The sequence below is a fragment of the Podarcis filfolensis genome (assembly GCF_964270895.1).
Source record: "Podarcis filfolensis genome assembly, chromosome: 12".
NCBI lineage: Eukaryota > Metazoa > Chordata > Lepidosauria > Squamata > Lacertidae > Podarcis > Podarcis filfolensis.
Window position 1 is genome coordinate 56,052,269 of NC_139614.1, and position 18,357 is coordinate 56,070,625.

General features: G+C 51.0%; 1 protein-coding gene across 1 annotated transcript in view; it reads right to left on the reverse strand.

Annotated features, from left to right (window-relative positions):
• Positions 1 to 5,978: 5,978 nt before the first annotated feature.
• The window catches only part of SMARCC1 (SWI/SNF related BAF chromatin remodeling complex subunit C1), a 92,382-nt gene continuing 80,003 nt past the window's right edge, over positions 5,979 to 18,357 (reverse strand). The window contains exons 27-28 of the mRNA XM_083579298.1: positions 9,529 to 9,699; positions 5,979 to 8,300 (exon numbers count right to left, since the gene is read on the reverse strand). Of these exons, the coding sequence (XP_083435424.1) occupies positions 8,197 to 8,300; positions 9,529 to 9,699 (275 nt within the window). The 3' untranslated portion in view covers positions 5,979 to 8,196. The remainder of the gene's footprint in view (positions 8,301 to 9,528; positions 9,700 to 18,357) is intronic.

Here is an 18,357-nt window from a genome sequence, read left to right on the forward strand (position 1 = left end):
CTGGAAGCGTTGGAGGGGGGTGGTTGCGCGAAAGGGGGCGCAAACCGGCGAGGGGGCGGCCAGAGGGAGGACCGTGGAATCGGAGAGGCGGAAAGGGACCCCCAGTCATCTAGTATTTGCAGTCCCGTGCAATGCAGGAATCCCAGCTAAAGATGGAAATTGGGAAGAACTGGAATGAGAACGGGAGAGGAGCCCACGGCGGATCAGGCCCCTGGCCTGTCTGGTCCCTGGCGCCGTCCTCCTGCCATGGCCACCTGCGGGAAGCCGAGCAGCAGGATTCGAACACAAGAGCAGCTTCCCTGCTGGGGTTTCCAGCAATTTGGAAGCACGGAACCGTCGAATTGCAAAATACCCCCAAGGGTCATCTAGTCCAACCCCGTAGAATGCAGGAATCTCAGCTAAAGCATCCGTGACAGGTGGCCACCCAACCGCTGCATAAAAACCTTCAAGGAAGGAGAGTCCACAAGGAGCGTGTTCCACTGTCAAACCGCTCCTGCCATGACAAAGTTCTTCCTGAGGTTTAGTCAGCAGAATCTCCTTTCTTGTGACTTGAAGCCTTGGGTTTAGGTCCTGCCCTCCCGAGCAGGAGGAAAGGACGGGGTCTTGCTTTGCTGCAAGGGGTGGAGGGATGCATGGAGGAAGGCCAGTGGGGTATGCATGTAAGAAGAAACTTGCAGGGTCAGGCCAACGGCCCCTGTAGTCCAGTGGCCAGCCAGAGGCTTGTGGGAAACCCTCAAGCAGCCATCTCCTCTCCGCTCCTGTGGTTGCCATTAGTAATATTAGTAATATTAGTAGTATTAGTGGCATTCATTAGTGTTGCTGCCTCTGACTGTGGAAACTAGTTGTAAAAGGTAAAGGTAAAGGTAAAGGGACCCCTGACCATTAGGTCCAGTCGTGGCCGACTCTGGGGTTGCGGCGCTCATCTCGCTTTATTGGCCGAGGGAGCCGGCGTACAGCTTCCGGGTCATGTGGCCAGCAGGACTAAGTCGCTTCTGGCAAACCAGAGCAGCGCACGGAAACGTCGTTTACCTTCCCGCCGGAATGGTACCTATTTATCTACTTGCACTTTGACGTGCTTTCGAACTGCTAGGTTGGCAGGAGCAGGGACCGAACAAAGGGAGCTCACCCCGTCGCGGGGATTCGAACTGCCAACCTTCCGATCGGCAAGTCCTAGGCTCTGTGGTTTAACCCACAGCGCCACTCACGTCCTGGAAACTAGTTGTATGTGTGTGCAAATACCATGCTCTGTTGTCCCTGGGTGTGCGCCACGGCTCACACACAGTTCACACACCTCTCCAAATCAAGTGTGAGAAGCTCGCCTCTGTGAAGGACTTCCTTGTATCTGACTTTTCATTTTTGGAGACGCATTGTCGCCCAGAGCAATTCCTAGGTGCATCCGCTTCTGACAAGTCACACACGCGCATCAAATACCATGCTATGTGCAGGATGTATTGCAACATCTTCCCTTCCAAATTTCCTTTCCATTCGCGTCTAGACCAGGGGTCAGCAAACTTTTTCAGCAGGGGGCCGGTCCACTGTCCCTCAGAGCTTGTGGGGGGCCGGACTATATTTTGAAGGGGGAAAAATTAACGAATTCCTATACCCCACAAATAACCCAGAGATGCAGTTTAAATAAAAGCACCCATTCTACTCATGGAAGAACACCAGGCAGGCCCCACAAATAACCCAGAGATGCATTTTAAATAAAAGGACACATTCTACTCATGTAAAAACATGCAGATTCCTGGACCGTCCGTGGGCCAGATTTAGAAGGCGATTGGGCCGGATTCGGTCCCTGGGCCTTAGTTTGCCTACCCATGGTCTAGACACTGCACAGCGGACCAGCCTTTGCTCTGGGGGCATATGGGGCACAGGCAAGTGCCCACGACACGTGTGCCAGCTTCAAGAAACCTCTCCTGCCAAGCTTCTGCTAGCTACGTTAGCAACTCCTCGCTGTTTTCTGCCCGATACAGAAAACAGGGTCAGAATTATTATTTCCCATGAATCTGGGGCAGCTGCTCCCCTCCCGTCCTCCCCTCGCCAGGGCCTGCTGCTCAGCCAACAACATCCATGTGGGCTTTTGCTGCTTTCCCCCACGCCCTCCAGCCAGGGTGAGCATTGATCTGAAATTCATTGTCTGGGAGTTGAGCCAAGGAGAAGGGTTAAAGCTCATATACAGTGGTACCTTGGTTCTCGATTGGCTTGGCTCCTGAACAAATCGGCTCAAACCCAGAAGTGAGTGTTCCGGTTTGCGAACGTTTTTCGGAAGCCGAACGTCCGACGCTTGCAGGAAGCTCCCGCAGCCAATCGGAAGCCGTGCCTTGGTTTTTGAACGGTTCCAGGAGTTGAACGGACTCCCGGAACGGATTAAGTTTGACAACCAAGACACCACTTTATAGGGAGGGGAGTCTGCTGGTATTCAGGGACCAGGAGGACACACAGACAGCAACCCTTAAGCTAAAACACAGTTTCCCATGATGGGAATCTGGTTGGCCACTGTGGGAACAGGATGCTGTACCAGATAGGCCACGGGCCTCATCCAGCAGGGTCTTCACATGTTCTATTCAGAGGAGCAGTGAGCTGCGCAAGGCAAGGGCGCCCTGAGAAGGAAGAGTTTCTGTTCGCAGCTAGTCTAAGATCCAGCAGGGTCTGAGATGGGCAGGAGGCATTTTGACCATGTTGCCTCTGGCTCCCGAGTGCTTCAGGCCAGCTGACCCAGGGGACAGCAAACTTTTTCAGCAGGGGGCCGGTCCACTGTCCCTCAGACCTTGAGGGGGGCCAGACTATATTTTTTTTGGGAATGAACAAATTCCTAACCCTATACAGTCATACCTTGGGTTACAGATGCTTCAGGTTGCGTGTTTTTGGGTTACGGACGCGCCGGAAGTACTGGAATGGGTTTCTTCTCGGTTTCAGTGCTTGCGCATGCGCAGAAGCACTAAATCACACTTTGTGCATGCACAGAAGCGCCGAATCACGATCCACCCGTGTGCAGACGCAGCGCTGCGGGTTGGGAACATGCCTCCCGCACGGATCACATTCGCAACCTGAGCGTCCACTGTATTTTGGAAAAAAAAGAATGAATTCCTATGCCCCGCAAATAACCCAGAGATGCATTTTAAATAAAAGGACACATTCTACTCATGTAAAAACATGCTGATTCCCAGACTGCCTGCGGGCCGGATTTAGAAGGCGATTGGGCCATATCCATGCTCTTACCTGTGTGCTAAAGCCTCATTTCTGGCTCAGCTGCACTCTCTCTTCCTTGCTTGCTAGGCATGGCCTCGGGAAGCCCTCTAGAGACCCGCCAGAACGGATCCTCCTCGATAATTAACGAGCTCATTGAAACACTAGCCCTGCGGCGGAGGCAGCACTCTGATTTCCGGCTGCTGCTTCCAGCTGTGAACTCTCTCCACAAGGTGCCAACCACCTTGGCTGCTGCACTCAAGAACCAGGTTCTCCTCTAGAACATGCGCAGAGGGCAACCAAAGATGGATCATTCTGACGGTGAGAGCTGTTCAACAGCAGGACAGACTCCCTCGGGAGGTGATGGACTCTCCATCGATGGTTTCATGGGGGGTGGTTCTCTGCCAGGGATTCTTTAGCTGTGATTCCTGCATTGCATTGGGTTGGACTTGATGATCCTTGGGAGTTCTTGACAATTCTACGAACCAAGCAGGTGTAGAAGCTATTCCAGGCTAAGAAAAGAAAGCAGGGCAATCCTGGAAACATTTACGGAAACATCCCAATTTCTTCCGAACACCAGAATTGCGGCGCAACACTATTTTCCAGCGTTTACTCAGGTGGCAAGGGGAACAATTCTTCCTTTGCCACTCTCTTCCTTTAAATTGCTCCTGGTGTTTGCAGAGAGGGCCCACAGCTCAGGGACACCTGCTGGGCATGCAGAAGGTTCCAGGCTCAGTCCCGAACAGAATCTCCAATTAAAAGGGTCAGGTAAACAGCAGGGGTGAGGAAGACCCTCTCCTGTACCAGGAGAGCCACTGATGGTCAGAGGGGTTGATATTGGGCAAGATGGACCAGTAGCCAGGGGGCAGCAAACTATGCTCCCAGAGCACCTAATGGCCCAGGGAATCAACAGATCCCAGATGTCTTAATAGTTCAGGAATTGCTTTGCTGAAGGGGATCAAAGCACCATCCAGGCCAGCGTTCTCATTCCTCAGCTGTGTCCCGGAAGTCCACAAGCCAGTTGTCAAAGATGGGTCAAAGAGTGAGCCAGCACACCATTCAAAGTTGGAGTCAACTATTAGTAAAATCACAATCTTCACAGACTTGACTGTCAGGCCTAATGAGTGCGGCAGCTCATCCCCGTTAGGGTCTTGTCCCATGAATCAGCTGTGAGACTGAAAGCCCCTGCCTTCCGACAACCGTCTTAAGTCCCATCTGCTCCAGGGATTTTTCCAGGCAATCTGAGACTGCACCTGTGTGCAGCCTGTCACTAGTCCGCCTGTTTCAGCCCTCTCCTGGTCCTGGGAGATGTGGGGAAGGGAGCTTGTCACAGCAGGAGGGGAAGACACCCCATGCTTCTTAACCAATCTGCCTCATCTCTGCCTCTTGGTGTCCCGTCTCAGAATCAGCATCAGATTCTGGACTTCTCTCTGCCATACTCTTCCTAATCATTAAGCAGTTACCTCTTCAGCTTCTGACACCACCTCTTCCCAGTCTTCTCCCTTTGACCACTCATCATCATCCTCCCACAAATCCCTTAGCTCTGTGCCTTTCCCCCTTGGGGATTCCCCAGCTGGTTCCTTCCACTGTTTCTCTGCCGGTCCACGACATCGGGTCTTAGGTTTGGTTTGCCCCAACTCTGGTAAAGGTGTAACGTAGGGATGGGCACCTTGTGGCAAACTCATGAAGCCTCCGGCGAAGGAACTGTCCTGAGCCCTTGAAAAGCGGAGGAAGAAGATGGCAGAGGCACAATGGGCAGTGCTGTTCCTAGAGAGCTGGGCAAGGGCTGATCTGGAAGGGGAGAGCCAAGAGGCTGCCTCGCTCCTGTGAATACCAGATCAGATGGCCCCCACTTGCTGCTTCCCCTCCCTCCCTCCCTCTTGCTCAACAGTGCATTGTCCCGAGCACTGGGACTCAACTCTTTCAAGGCAAAGGATTAGTTCTGTCCGAGAGCTGAGGTGCTCAGCATCTTAATGAACGAGGCCAAACAGAGTTCCAAGTGGAGGAAGAGACTGGGCCCTTTTAAGCGTGATGCTGCTTCCCTTTCTCTCTCTGCACATCCTTCTGAACAGCTGCCCTATTTATAGCAACCATTTGTAGAAGCAAGTTGGAGGCTCTCGTTTGCCCTGGGCCCTTGTATTACCCAACCACTTCCTCTCCAAACGTCACCCCTCCTCACCCAACGCTCCGTCTCAAATCACATCATGGTCTGCAGCAGAAGAGCTGAACACCAAAGACCTTTCTTGCTCGCTTCCATCCTCATCAGCCCCTGGCCAAGAGACTATCATCTAGCACTTACATCACATGAAAATGCTCTTTCCACCATCTTCCCCCTGCAACTTTTTATCCATTAAAATGCACTGTGCGTGTCGTTAACTATGCCTGATGGGAAGGGCAGATGGGTAAAGGGGTGCAACTCCCCAGTTCAATGTTCTCCTGGAGTATTCTGTTTATTTTAATATTTATTAAATTTCTAAAGCGCCCTTCATCCGAGGATCATGGGGCGGTCTGCAATAAACAAACACAAAGACATAGTAACAAACCAAAGCTATACCCCCTCTAGTTTAAAAGGCCCATCGATTGTTTAATTAGCCGAAGGCGGAAGAGGAATGTTTTTGCCTGTGTAACCAAGGAGCCAGGGTCAAGGAGCGAGGTGGACGGCACCTTCTGTCCATTCATCCCAGAGAGCATTTGAATGGAGGGCAGTCATTCATTCAAACCCATAGCAAGAATCCAAACCAAACCACTTCTGAGCTTGGTTCTGGCTAATGAACACACGGAGCACAGATGTGTTTTGTTTTTAAAAAAACCTGCATTTTTATTTCACAAAATTTAAGTGGCTGAGTTGCAAGAAACGAAGGTCTCCCCACTCCCACTCCCCACATACAGGACCAGACTAGAAGGGGGGGGGGGAACAAACCAACAAATAAAAGGTCATCACTCCCACCCACAACCCACCCACTTGTGTACAGAAACACCGTCGTGTTAACAATTCATATTATGCTGCAGGACACAAGTCAACAGTAGAGTAGAAAAAGAAGAAGACAAGTTTCTCCATCTAGAACCTTGACATTTGAAGTGGATCTCGCTAAAAACAACCTGAGGTTATTAGTCTAAAGAGGACCATGTTTGGAATCTCGATTCCACGCTGCTCCGAAGACAATGGGGTCCAAAGGGGGCGGGGAAACACGGCAGCGGGGGAGACGTGGGAAGCACTTTCCTTTCTGGGGGTGTGTGTGTTTTGGGGGGGGGGGACGCAGAGGAAGAGCTTCGGCCAGAAGGCAGGGCCTTTTCTTTTCCTGAGAAGGGGATGGCGTTATCCCCTAGGTGTCCTAAGTGAGAGGGTTGAGAGCAGGAGTCCGGATGGCCAAAACAAAGTTGTTGTTCTCCTCATCCCCAAGACTCCATGCCCAGAGCTTCCAGGCAGCAGGGTGAGGAAGGAAGGGGCAAGCGTTGCTTCTGTGGCCAAAGAGCTGGAATCAGACCAACCTCTACTGGCAACCCTTATTTGTGTACGGTGGTATTAGGAGGGGCACTAACCGTAGAGGAGCAGTGAGGCCTCACTTGGAAAACTGGTACACTGCCCCCCCCCCTGGAATGGCCCCTCCCCAGCCCAGTGGGGTGCAAGACTACCCATTTCCCTGGCATTGTTCTCAATCAAAGCCAAAGTTGCTCATTTACACAAGAACTCCTTTGCAAGTTGCAGGAACAAGAGGAAGAAAGACTGGCAACGGGATAGGGACGCAACGCCCACAATCTGGGCAAGGAGCAGGATACGGAGCAGCCCAAGTTGTAGGTTGAGGGCCAGCTAACCTGCAGCCTTCTATATGATGCTGGGACTACAACTCCCATCAGCTGCCGCCATCACGGGCAACGGTCAAGGGTGATGGAGTTTCAATTCCAGCAACATCCAGAGATCACAGCTGCCCCCAATTGTGGCTGTAGGTGGACAGGTTCCCTTGCTCCCTGCGCAGCCCCCCGGGGTTCAAGTGTTCCCAGCAAAGAGCTGGAAGATAAGCAAGCAGGGAGTGTGCAATGTACCTACGTGTGCTTGCAAATAAGGAAGATGTCAGTGATGTTTCAGAGCTCCTATTCGGACCGTTCCAGAAAGGAAACGTGTTTCCTTAATCTGCTCCCCTCAGCCCACCCCACGGCTGCCTGCAAGAGGTAGTTGGGGTAAGCACACACTCACACCCCGGCTGCTCCAGCACAATCCTGTAAGCTTGCGCTTTGCTATCTAAGGGGGTTTGATTGCTTGCTCGTTTTGAAAGAGGAACACCGCGATATATGCTCCAAGGATACAGGGGAGGGAAAGGAAGCAGGCTTCATTTACTCCTCCCTCCGCTACTGTAGTGACCTGTTTGATATGAAAACGAGAGGGGAGGGGGGGAGAATGGGATGCATCGACCCCACTCCCCTGGCGCTGAAAGGCTGGAGTGGGAAAAGCGAACATCGCTGCAGAGAGCACCCCGCCAATTGATCTGGCTCCCGGCTCTTCTCGGGCGAGATCGATATTTCCTTTTAATAATATCGCCAGGCAATCCCCAGGGCTCGACAAGCTTCCTGAATAATTGCCCACCTGCAGCGCCTGTGGTCAGCGTGAACCGAGAAGCCGAGGCCAAGGGGAGAGGCAGGCTGCTTTCCCCACCGCCCTGGCCGCAAAACGCTTCTACTCTTGTGACCGAGGAGCGGCGGCAACGCGATGCTTCGCCTCCCACAACGAAGGGACCCAACGAGCTTCTGGTTACGCTGCATCTCCTACCTGGGAAGGTAAAGAGGACCCAGAGGCTCAACATGCGAAGTAACAAGTTGGAGCGCTGTCGGCTCTGGCTGTGTTCCGGCAGAAAAGGAAGGCACAAACCGTCACCAAAACTGCGTGGGGGAACAGGTCTGGGTGTGGGCGCATAGGGGGCAAGGGCAGAGGCCAGGGAAGGAAGGAGCAGGAAACTGAGGAATGGTGTTTTTGGTTGCTACTGTCACAGCTTGAGAGACGCCTTGTTGCCGGACCGATCAGGGAGCCGCAGAGGCTGTTGCTGCTCCCGCAGGAGGTGGGGTCGCCCCGTCAACTGGAGGCTGCGGCTGTGGCTGCGGCGGCTGCTGTTGCTGCTGCGGATCTGCAGAGGAATGGGTGTGAAACCGAGAATTAAAAGCTTGGCAGGGACATTCCTCACTCCCTAAAACTGCCTGCCCTTCCAGGAGTCCAAATGGCAGTGCTTTCAGCTCCAGGATAGCACCACCCTCTGGCTGGGAGATGGCGCTGACCACCTCCCTGTCTTGCAGTGACACTCTCCTGGACCAGAATTGGGAGATCGCTTGCTGGGTTTTTCAACGTGAACATCTGACCCGTCTATCTATCAAGTTAAGAATTGGGGGAATTCCTCTCCCAGCCCCCACTCCCGGTGTCCAGAGGAGAGTCTTTATAGCTGGGATGTCCTCTCAGGAACAGATCCCTTTGGCTTGCAGCCTTCCAATTTAGGAAATCAGAGACCCCTCGTGTCCAACGGCTGAATCGGACAAGGAGGCTGCTGTGGCCTGATAAATCTCCTCTAGAGGAGACTGCCCCTCCAAGGCTGACCCACTGACCCTCTCACCAAGTGAACCAGTGACCCATGATCCTGCATTGAAGGGGGTTGGAATAGATGACCCTCAGGATCCCTCCCAACACTGCAATTCTATGAACTTCCTCTCTGGTCCTGTGGAGCACCAGATCAGGCATAATTAATAATAATAATAATAATAATAATAATAATAATAATAATAATAATAATTTATTATTTATACCCTGCCCTTCTGGTTGGCTTCCCCAGCCACTCTGGGCGGCTTCCAACAAAATATTAAAATACTGTAATGCATCACACATTAAAAGCTTCCCTAAACAGGGCTGCCTTCAGATGTCTTCTAAAAGTCTGGTAGTTGTTGTTTCTCTTTGACATCTGGTGGGAGGGTGTTCCACAGGGCGGGCGCCACCACCGAGAAGGCCCTTGGAGCTGGACCTCAGTGTCCGGGCAGAACGATGGATTGGCCTGACCCAGCAAAAGCAGTTCTGAGGGTGGTGGGCTGGGTGGTGTTGGGGGAAGAGACCCTTGGTGTCATAGGACTAGAGTGAGGTGAAGGAGAACTGCCTCTGTCTACAAAGATCATTCAACCACAATGACGAAGTAGTCAGAAGACGGACTGCTCTTGCTCTCTGTATGGGCAGACCAGTGATGTTGCACAGCAGCCCCACATGGGGCAGGAAAATCCCGGCAATGCACTCTGTGATTCTGTGGCAGTCTGGGAGCTGGGGTTGGGGAATGGGAAGGGGCGTGCAGTGGGGAAACACAGGTGACCTGTTCTACTTACACAAGCCGTTCGGAGAAGCCAGGGCCCCCCGGGCTCCCACGATATTTCCTGCCGCACCGGACGGGGGAGCGCTGCTGCTGCTGGCTTGGTGAGCGCTGGCCGATCCGCTTGGCATTGCCCGACCTGGCAAAGGCTGCCCGGGGATCATGGAGCCTTGCCCCAGGATCTGAGCTGTGGGAGGGAAGGTTGGTGATTAATGGGGGTGGGCATTCAGTGGTGGTGAAGAAAAGCAGCCACGACACAGCTCTGGACACCTATGCATGTCGCAAGCACCTCACGGGGATCTTTCAAGCAGATTGGCAAACACAAACAGAAAGGGGGGAAGAAAACCCACACAAGCTGTAAATTCACTGACCCCACCTTGAGCTTTGGGGAGCCCAGATGATGCTGGTTGCAGCACGATCCAGGAGGTGAAATCCCAGCACCCCACAGCTCCAAAAGTAACTTACTTTTCCTTCCAAAAAGGAGTTAAGATTCTACGGCCCACCCACAGGCACTGACGGTCAGCAATCACTCTTGCGGGCAGACGGGCTGGGCTTGCTCAGTAATTTCCCCCCAGTCCCACCCACAGGCCCCTCGACAGCCACTCCCTTCTGCTCGCATCCTGGTGCTGAAGATGGTAGAGGTAATGGAAGTTGCTTCTTACTGTGAACTTCTCGTTCCTTGGAGGTTTTTAACAATAATTTAATAATAATAATAATAATAATAAAAATAATAAAAATAATAATAATAATTTATTATTTATACCCCGCCCATCCGGCTGGGTTTCCCCAGCCACTCTGGGCGGCTTCCAACAGATTAAAAACAGAATAAAACATCAGACGTTAAAAACTTCCCTAAACAGGTCTGCCTTCAGATGTCTTCTAAAAGTCAGATAGTTGTAGTTTAAAGGTCACCTTCAAAGGTAGCCCCACGTAGAGCGCATTGCAGTAGTCCAAGCAGGAGATAACAATAGAGCATGCACCACTCTGGCGAAAAAAGTCTGCGGGCAGGTAGGGCAGGTAAACAGCTGCCCTGGACACAGACTTGACCTACACCTCCATGGACAGCTGTGAGTCCAAAATGAGTCCTAGGCTGCGTACCTGGTCCTTCAGGGGCACAGTGACCCCAATCAGGACCAGGGAGTCCTCCACACCCGCCTGCCTCCTCTTTCCCCAAAACAGTACTTCTGTCTTGTCAGGATTCAACCTCAATCTGTTAGCCACCATCCATCCAAGCAGAGGCTGGGTGGCCGCCTGTCATGGGTGCTTCAGCTGAGATTCCTGCATTGCAGGGGGTTGGACTAGATGACCCTTGGGGAACTCCTTCCAATTCTGCAATTCTATGCTTCTGCTTGGACCAGAGGACATTCAGCTGATGGGATGGTTCCTCCCTCTGGACTGAGGAGGCAGAGTCTTCCCAAGTCTTTCACCGCCAATTAAACAATTATTACAGAGGAAGAAGGCCACCATGCTATCCTGACCAGAGGCAGGGAAGATCTGGAGGATGGGGTGGCTCCTTAAAGGCTTGGGAAGACCCTTGGCTATTCCAGCCCATGGGAGGCATCGCCCTGTGACCCGAATGCCCTCCAGCCCACTCTGGCAAACCTCATCCCTGAAGGCAGATACACCAGCTGCCCAAAGTGCCAACAAATGCCTGCAGTTCAGTCAAGAGAGTGGCCCTGAGAGAGCAAACAGGTCAGGTACAACAGCAACAACAACAACAATTTATTTATACCCCGCCCATCTGGCTGAGTTTCCCCAGCCACTCTGGGCGGCTCCCAATCAAGTGCTAAAAACAATACAGCATTAAATATTAAAAACTTCCCTAAACAGGGCTGCCTTCAGATGTCTTTTAAAGATAAGATAGCTGCTTATTTCCTTCACATCTGAAGGGAGGGCGTTCCACAGGGCAGGGGCCACCACCGAGAAGGCCCTCTGTCTGGTTTCCTGTAACCTCACTTCTCGCAGGGAGGGAGCCGCCAGAAGGCCCTCGGCGCTGGACCTAAGTGTCTGGGCTGAACGATGGGGGTGGAAACGCTCCTTCAGGTATACAGGAATGTTTAGTGGCTCCAGCCCTGGCAGTTCCATTTAGGGCAGCGGGGAAGGCTTCTGGGCAAAAAGCCGAAAAGAGGAGTGCAAAAAAAAAAAAAAAAAAAAAAAGTCCCTCACCTCAAGACAGCTTGCAGTTGAATCACCAGATGGAGGCAAGACAAGGGGGTATGGGGAGAGATGGAGGTGCTGAACTGGGACAATTCCCTGTTTACTGGTATGGAGACTTTGCCTCTCTTAGGAACGACACTTCACAGAAGCAGCAGGACTCAAGGAGCGTTTGGAAGAAAGAGTGTGGCAATCCTAGAGTGGAGAATGGGTGGGTTCTTTTTGGGGAACAGTATTACCAGCCCCAACCCGTGGCTGCGGGGGACCGTTCCGCATTATCTCTCACAAACAATGAATTTACTTTTCAGAGACAGCAAGAAGTGAAGTGGCCTTTTCCTTGCGGCAGCTGCTGCTCAGTGAGGGGACTCATGGATGAAGCCGTCTTGGGAGAGAGCAAGGGCCACACAGCCAAATTATTTCTCATTTTGTGTGTGGGGTGGAAGTTGGTGAGCAATGATGGGCTGCAGCTGTTCATAAATTTAAACTTGGGATTAAAGAGGGTCCTTATCCTGGCCGTCTCCAGGAAACTGAGGGAGGAGAGGGGAGTGCAATTGCACAACACACACACACACACACACACACACACACACAAGCACTTTGGCCTCTCCAGCCAAGAAAGCCCATTAAAAATGTGTTACACAGCAGTGGTGGGAACTGAGGCCAAGGAAATTCCTAGCTCAGCAGATAAGGTGAAGGCTGCTGTGTGCCAAGTTATTGACTGCCACTCTTAACACCCACTTACAGCCTGTTACTGCGACAGATTTATTAGCATCTTGTTAGCATCAAGAACTACTTTTTTTTCTTCATTAAAAAAACTCCAACCCTTTCCAGACACACAAACGCTAGCGGTTTCTTTTTACAGGAAGAAACCCTATGTCTGGTACCTCGACTGCAAGTTAGGCAGAGATCACATTCAACTGCTCTGGATCCAGAAAACTCAACACCTCCCTGCAGGTGAGAGTGCCCGAAATAGAGGGCCCATAGGCCAGTTCAGGACCAGATGAATAAAGGATTCGCAGCCTGGAACTGATGAGGTCCAGCCGAGCTCTCCATCTTCCTTAGACCTTAGGATCTTTGTGCTGTGCCGGCCTGGCACACTTCCAAAGTACCAGCCTATCCTTATCAACTTTTGGTCACAAGTCCACCTTTCTGTCCAGCACCCAAGACCAGCTCTCCATAAACTCCACGCCAATGGAACCCAAATCCTTCCTGAGGGACATAAATTGCTCTGTAGACATGGTTCCAGTTTTAGGACGATTTTGTTCCATGCAAAAGACTGGAGTAATGATACTGGATGGGAGGACCGAGAGTACAAACCTTATGAGAATGGGCCCGGGGTGTGTGTGTGTGTGTGTGTGCGCGCGTGCATGTAGCAAGCAGGGAGAGCAGCAGCAGAAAGGAGAGAGAATTGGCTTCCCCATGCGTGGTGACCTACTGGGAGTTTGTACTAAAGGCGTCACAGTGATAAGGCATTTGCAGCGCAATGCTACTAAGAAACCTCACTGGCTGCACCTTTTGATATTTAGCAAAGGTGAGCTGAAACTTATGGCAGCTTCTCCATTTGGGAGTTATCTTCTGCAATCATTAGCAAAAGAAGCACTTTCTCTTTTTTTTAAAAAAAGCTGCCTGTACCCCTGAAACCAATTTCCCCACCACCAAAGCCCTCCAAATCCTAGCAGGCCTCATGGTTCAAGAGAGTAAAGTGAATTCAGTCCTCCACAATTCCTGCTTCTGTAAAAGGGAACTGGGAATCCGCTAACACCTTCAGGCTGGCAACCATGACATGCCACGTTTATGCTGAAGTCTCCTATTTGCATGATTTATTCAAAGACACCACACAGGTTCCTGGGTGGTAGGATATATCTATAACAATTTATTGAATACCATTCCCCTCTCTCCCCTCCAGTAACAGGGTTCAGAAACCGGGACTGTTCAGGCTCTTCAGTCTTGAGACAGCCAAACATATGAGCAAAAAACTCTGGCATGACTGCAGCACAACAGATGGGGGAAAAACCTCCAAACCCTGCCTGGGCAAAGGGTTCTCAGAAGAGTCTTCCAACCAGAGAGGAGAGACTGCAAAACCCATCCATGCACACATGGATGTGCACACAGCCTCCGGCGAGCACACTCTCCACACGCAGCTATGGCATTTCTGCCATTCCCTTAAAGAGCAGCAGCAGCAGCAACAACCAACCAGAAGCTCTCCCCGTGCAAAAGCTCCTCTACTCATCGGCCTGACCTGAGGAGACTTGCTCCCCCTTCCAAAGGAGAAACAGGGACTGCCCACAAGGCTTTTGCTGCTGGGGTCTCCCTTCGATGCTCCAGAGCACCTGACCAGGTGAAAGCAGAGCAGAGCATGGGACGACACCGCAGAAGATTTGCAGGGAACCCCCTCTCCCTGCCATGTTCAGCTGGAAGTTACCGCATTTTTCGCCCTATAGGACGCACCGTCCCATAAGGCGCACCTAGTTTTTTGGGGGGAAATAAAGGGGAAAAATTATTTCCCCTCCAGGCGCAGGGCTGGGGCGGGTGAGGCCCGAGCTTCCCCCGACCCCAGCCCCCAAACAGGCAGTTCTCTGCAAGCCGTGGGAGCCCAGCGCTGGCTCCCGCTGCTTGCGGAGAGGTCCGCGAAGCCTGGAGAGTGAGAGGGGTCAGTGCCCACCGACCCCTCTCGCTCTCCAGGCTTCAGCGAAAGCCTGCATTCGCCCCATAGGATGCACACACATTTCCCCTTAATTTTTGGAGGGGAAAAAGTGCGTCCTATAGGGCGAAAAATACGGTACCCAGCTTGGCTCACTCCCCTCCTCACAATGGGAGCAAAGAGTGCAGTTTTACTGCTGCTGATTCTGCCTTCTGCCTGTCTGCCTCCAGTTCCCTCTCTCATGAGATCTGAGGAACAGAGACCAGTAATAATAATAATAATAATAATAATAATAATAATAATAAAAATAAAATTATTTATGCCCTGCCCATCTGACTGGGTTGTCCCAGCCACTCTGGGAGGCTTCCAACATAATATAAAAACACAGCGAAACAACAAGCATGAGAAACAGGACTGCCTTCAGAGGTCTTTGGGAAGTCACATACAGTGGTACCTCGGGTTAAGTACTTAATTCGTTCCGGAGGTCCGTTCTTAACCTGAAACTGTTCTTAACCTGAAGCAGCACTTTAGCTAATGGGGCCTCCTGCTGCCGCTGCGCTGCTGCCACCCAATTTCTTATCCTGAAGCAAAGTTCTTAACCTGAGGTAATATTTCTGGGTTAGTGGAGTCTGTAACCTGAAGCGTATGTAACCTGAAGCGTATGTAACCCGAGGTACTACTGTAATTGGTTCTCTCTGACATATGAGGGGAAGGCAATCCATGGGGAGGGCGCCAATATGAAAAAAGCCCTCTGCCTGGTTCCCTGTAGCTTCCCTTCTCGCAGTGAGGGCACTGCCAAGTTTGCAGCCTGCCACAGGCGAATAGCAACCTCCCCCAATCAAAACCCAAACCAACTGGGGCAAAACATGCAGACATTAAGATCAGGGGTTAGCAGGAGACATTTGCCCCTATCATTTGCTCCTTCACTGGAGGTTTATAGGCAGAGGTTGGATAGCCATCGGCCGTGGATGCTTTATCTGAGATTCCTACATTGCAGGGGTTGGACTAGATGACCATGGGGGTCCCCTTCCATCTCTACGATTCTATGCAGGAGCTGTTTGATGAAGAAAATCCAGGTGGAGAGACTTGTCCCCAGGTATAGATGCTGATCATAGCCTGCCCTTAACTGGCTAAAAATGACTGCTTAGCCTCTGTGAAATTTCACCTGCTCGCTCCAGAGCCGAGGCTACCGCAGGCTAAGTTCTGCTGCAAGCAAATAGAAAAAGCAATGGTGGGCTCACTCCGGCCCTCTCTTCCTCAAGTGCATGAGGAGCGTTGTGGCAGGACTGCATGGCAGTTTGGCAACCACAGAGTTCGTCGCTCTGCTCATCTGGGAATTACCGTGAGGAAATAATGGAAGGAAGGTCAATAATCCCGCGGTCTTCATGGAGCCCTGCCTCTGATCGCTCAGATTCTGATCTTCAGGCTGAAAGAGGCATTTTGCTCTCGAAAGGCTCACGTTTCCCTTCGCTCGCCACTTTCATCCTCCCTCTCTTCCCTACAGTACATAAATAGCCACAGCCACCAGAATGGTCAAGTCTACTCCTTGAAACCCAACCGCATCCAATAAACAGGGAGCACAGGCAATTGAGTTTCTTCAGCCACAAAATGCTTCCCCATCTGCCCTGGTTAGATTTGCACAGGCCTGTTAAGCCTGAGATTTCTCCAGCAGAATCAAGGCACTAATGTAAGTAATTAAAAAAGGGGGGGGGAGGAGGACGACGGCAGGTGGAAAGAATCTACTTAATCCAGCTCACACTAAGCTGGGCTTTTGGGGAAGAGGGCTGCACAGGTAACCCATCCCGCATTAAAAACTCAGAAAAATAACCCAGTTGCCAAATGGCACCTTAAACCTAAGTTTTGGTTGCCACAGCAGAATGGCCACTGTTCCACCCCAACCGGTGGAATATATTTATTGTTATTCATTTCATTTCTATACCGCTTTATATTTTTAAAAAATCTCAAAGCTGTTTACAATACACCCAAACATCAAACAAAACAATCCAGGATAAAACAAATTCAAGCTTCAAGGAAAATATTTCGGATCCTTCGAGTGGCATTTGGCTTTCCCCATATTTATTCATCTGGTGCAGGGTCTGACCGTTTGAAATGAGCTGTCGGAACTCAAGATTCTGGGTTGGCACTTTGACTTGGATCTTGGCTGTATCCCATGAGGCACATCTGTATTTGTAAACCCCACATTGCCTCCAATAGTTATTCCAGGCAAATTCCAAAATGTTTCAGTGCACAAGTCTAGTTCATCCTCAATTGTCCTTTTCTCCCCGCAAGTTAGAAATGTTTCAGGTCTGAATTACTGAACTCCTCTTCCCAAAGACCCCGTCATCCAACTGGACTGAGTTCTTCTTCTGCCAAGCTTATATACAGTGGTACCTCAGGTTACATACGCTTCAGGTTACAGACTCCGCTAACCCAGAAATAGTGCTTCAGGTTAAGAACTTTGCTTCAGGATGAGAACAGAAATCGTACTCTGGCGGCGCGGCGGCGGCAAGAGGCCCCATTAGCTAAAGTGGTGCTTCAGGTGAAGAACAGATTCAGGTTAAGAACGCACCTCCGGAACGAATTAAGTACTTAACCCGAGGTACCACTGTATTTGCTCCAGGTAATGTAGTATAGTAAGCCAAGGTTTTTATTAACCTGGCAGATGCTAGACCACTGAGTGCTATTAACCTTATTCTGAAATAGCTACCTTCAAATACAAAATCATCATCACCATCAAGCTAGTTCTTGGATAATATTTAGATATAGGCTTTGGACTTGCAACAGTTGTTTGGCCTCCGCTTTCTTGGTGAATGTTATTAGCATTTCTCGTGAGACATTTTCAGAGTGAGTGCTTCAGTGGTGAGGGTGGGAATTAAGCTCTTGGCCTCACCCAGGGGATAATAATCATGGTCCTACCTTACAAGAATGTTGTAAGGATCACCCGTGCTGCGAAGGGTCTGAATGAGCCATTTAAAAGGTATTTGCCCTGCCCTGCCCCATGATCAGCTGAGGAGGGAAAAGCCTTCTGTGCTTCCATTGGCAAACTGCACCCGCTTTCTGCCTGCCCGTTTCTAAGCCTGCATTGTATTTCCCAAGAAAATGGCTTCCCACTAACATTATTCTTGCAGCGGAGACGCGGTGATCTGTTAAGGCAAGAGATGCTCACGGGCGACTCTCTGATCGCGGCAGCTTTCAGGCTGACAAATAATGTAGCTGAGACCATCCAGGGCGGGGTGGGGGAGCCTGTTTCAAAAGTGGATTAAGCATTTTGGGCATTCCGGTCAGCAGGAAAAGAGGGGGGGGGACATGCAGAACACAAAATGCTGCTCTTTGGGAGTAAGAGGAAAATACGGCTTGAAACTCAGAGGCAATGGCGGGGGGAGTGAAAGACAGTGATGTGTGACCTACATAAGGAAAGGGAAAAGCTTAAAGGGGGAGGGGGGGAGGCAGATGTTTCAGGAGGGAAGGTAGGTTCACTACTGTGAGAGGCAGCCTACTGAAAAAGCCTTGTACGTTTAGGTCTCTTCCTCCTCCTCCTCCTCCTCCCTCGGCCGGCAAAGTCACGCTGTGTGGCATCAGGCTCACATATGTTGCATGACACAGGCGTGTGCTTTGGGCTGTGCAGGGAAGCTTGAGTCTGGACAGGCCCCCGGGGGCTGTCCTGACACATTTATCGACTGCTCCTCCTCTGCTAATGGCGACCGATCACATTTTGTTAAGTGGAGAGTCTAGCATCAGCCTTTCGGGCTCTCCGAGTGGTCCTGGCTAAGGGGAGGCATGGGATGGAATTCATTTATTCCAAACATTTCTGTGCTGCCTTCTCAGCTTACAATTTTTTTATTTTAAAAAAGCTTGTTAGTGTTGCATAAATTTATGTATAGGTTGGGTGGGTGGGGGGGGTTGACCCTCCAGGAGATATCATGCACATGCAGCCCACTACCAAAACCAGCACAATCACTTTTGTGACTTTTGTGATTTGTCCCCACAAAACACCCCATCGCAGTTTCTTCCCATCTATTCAAAGGGCCTTTGCTGCATGATACCAAATGT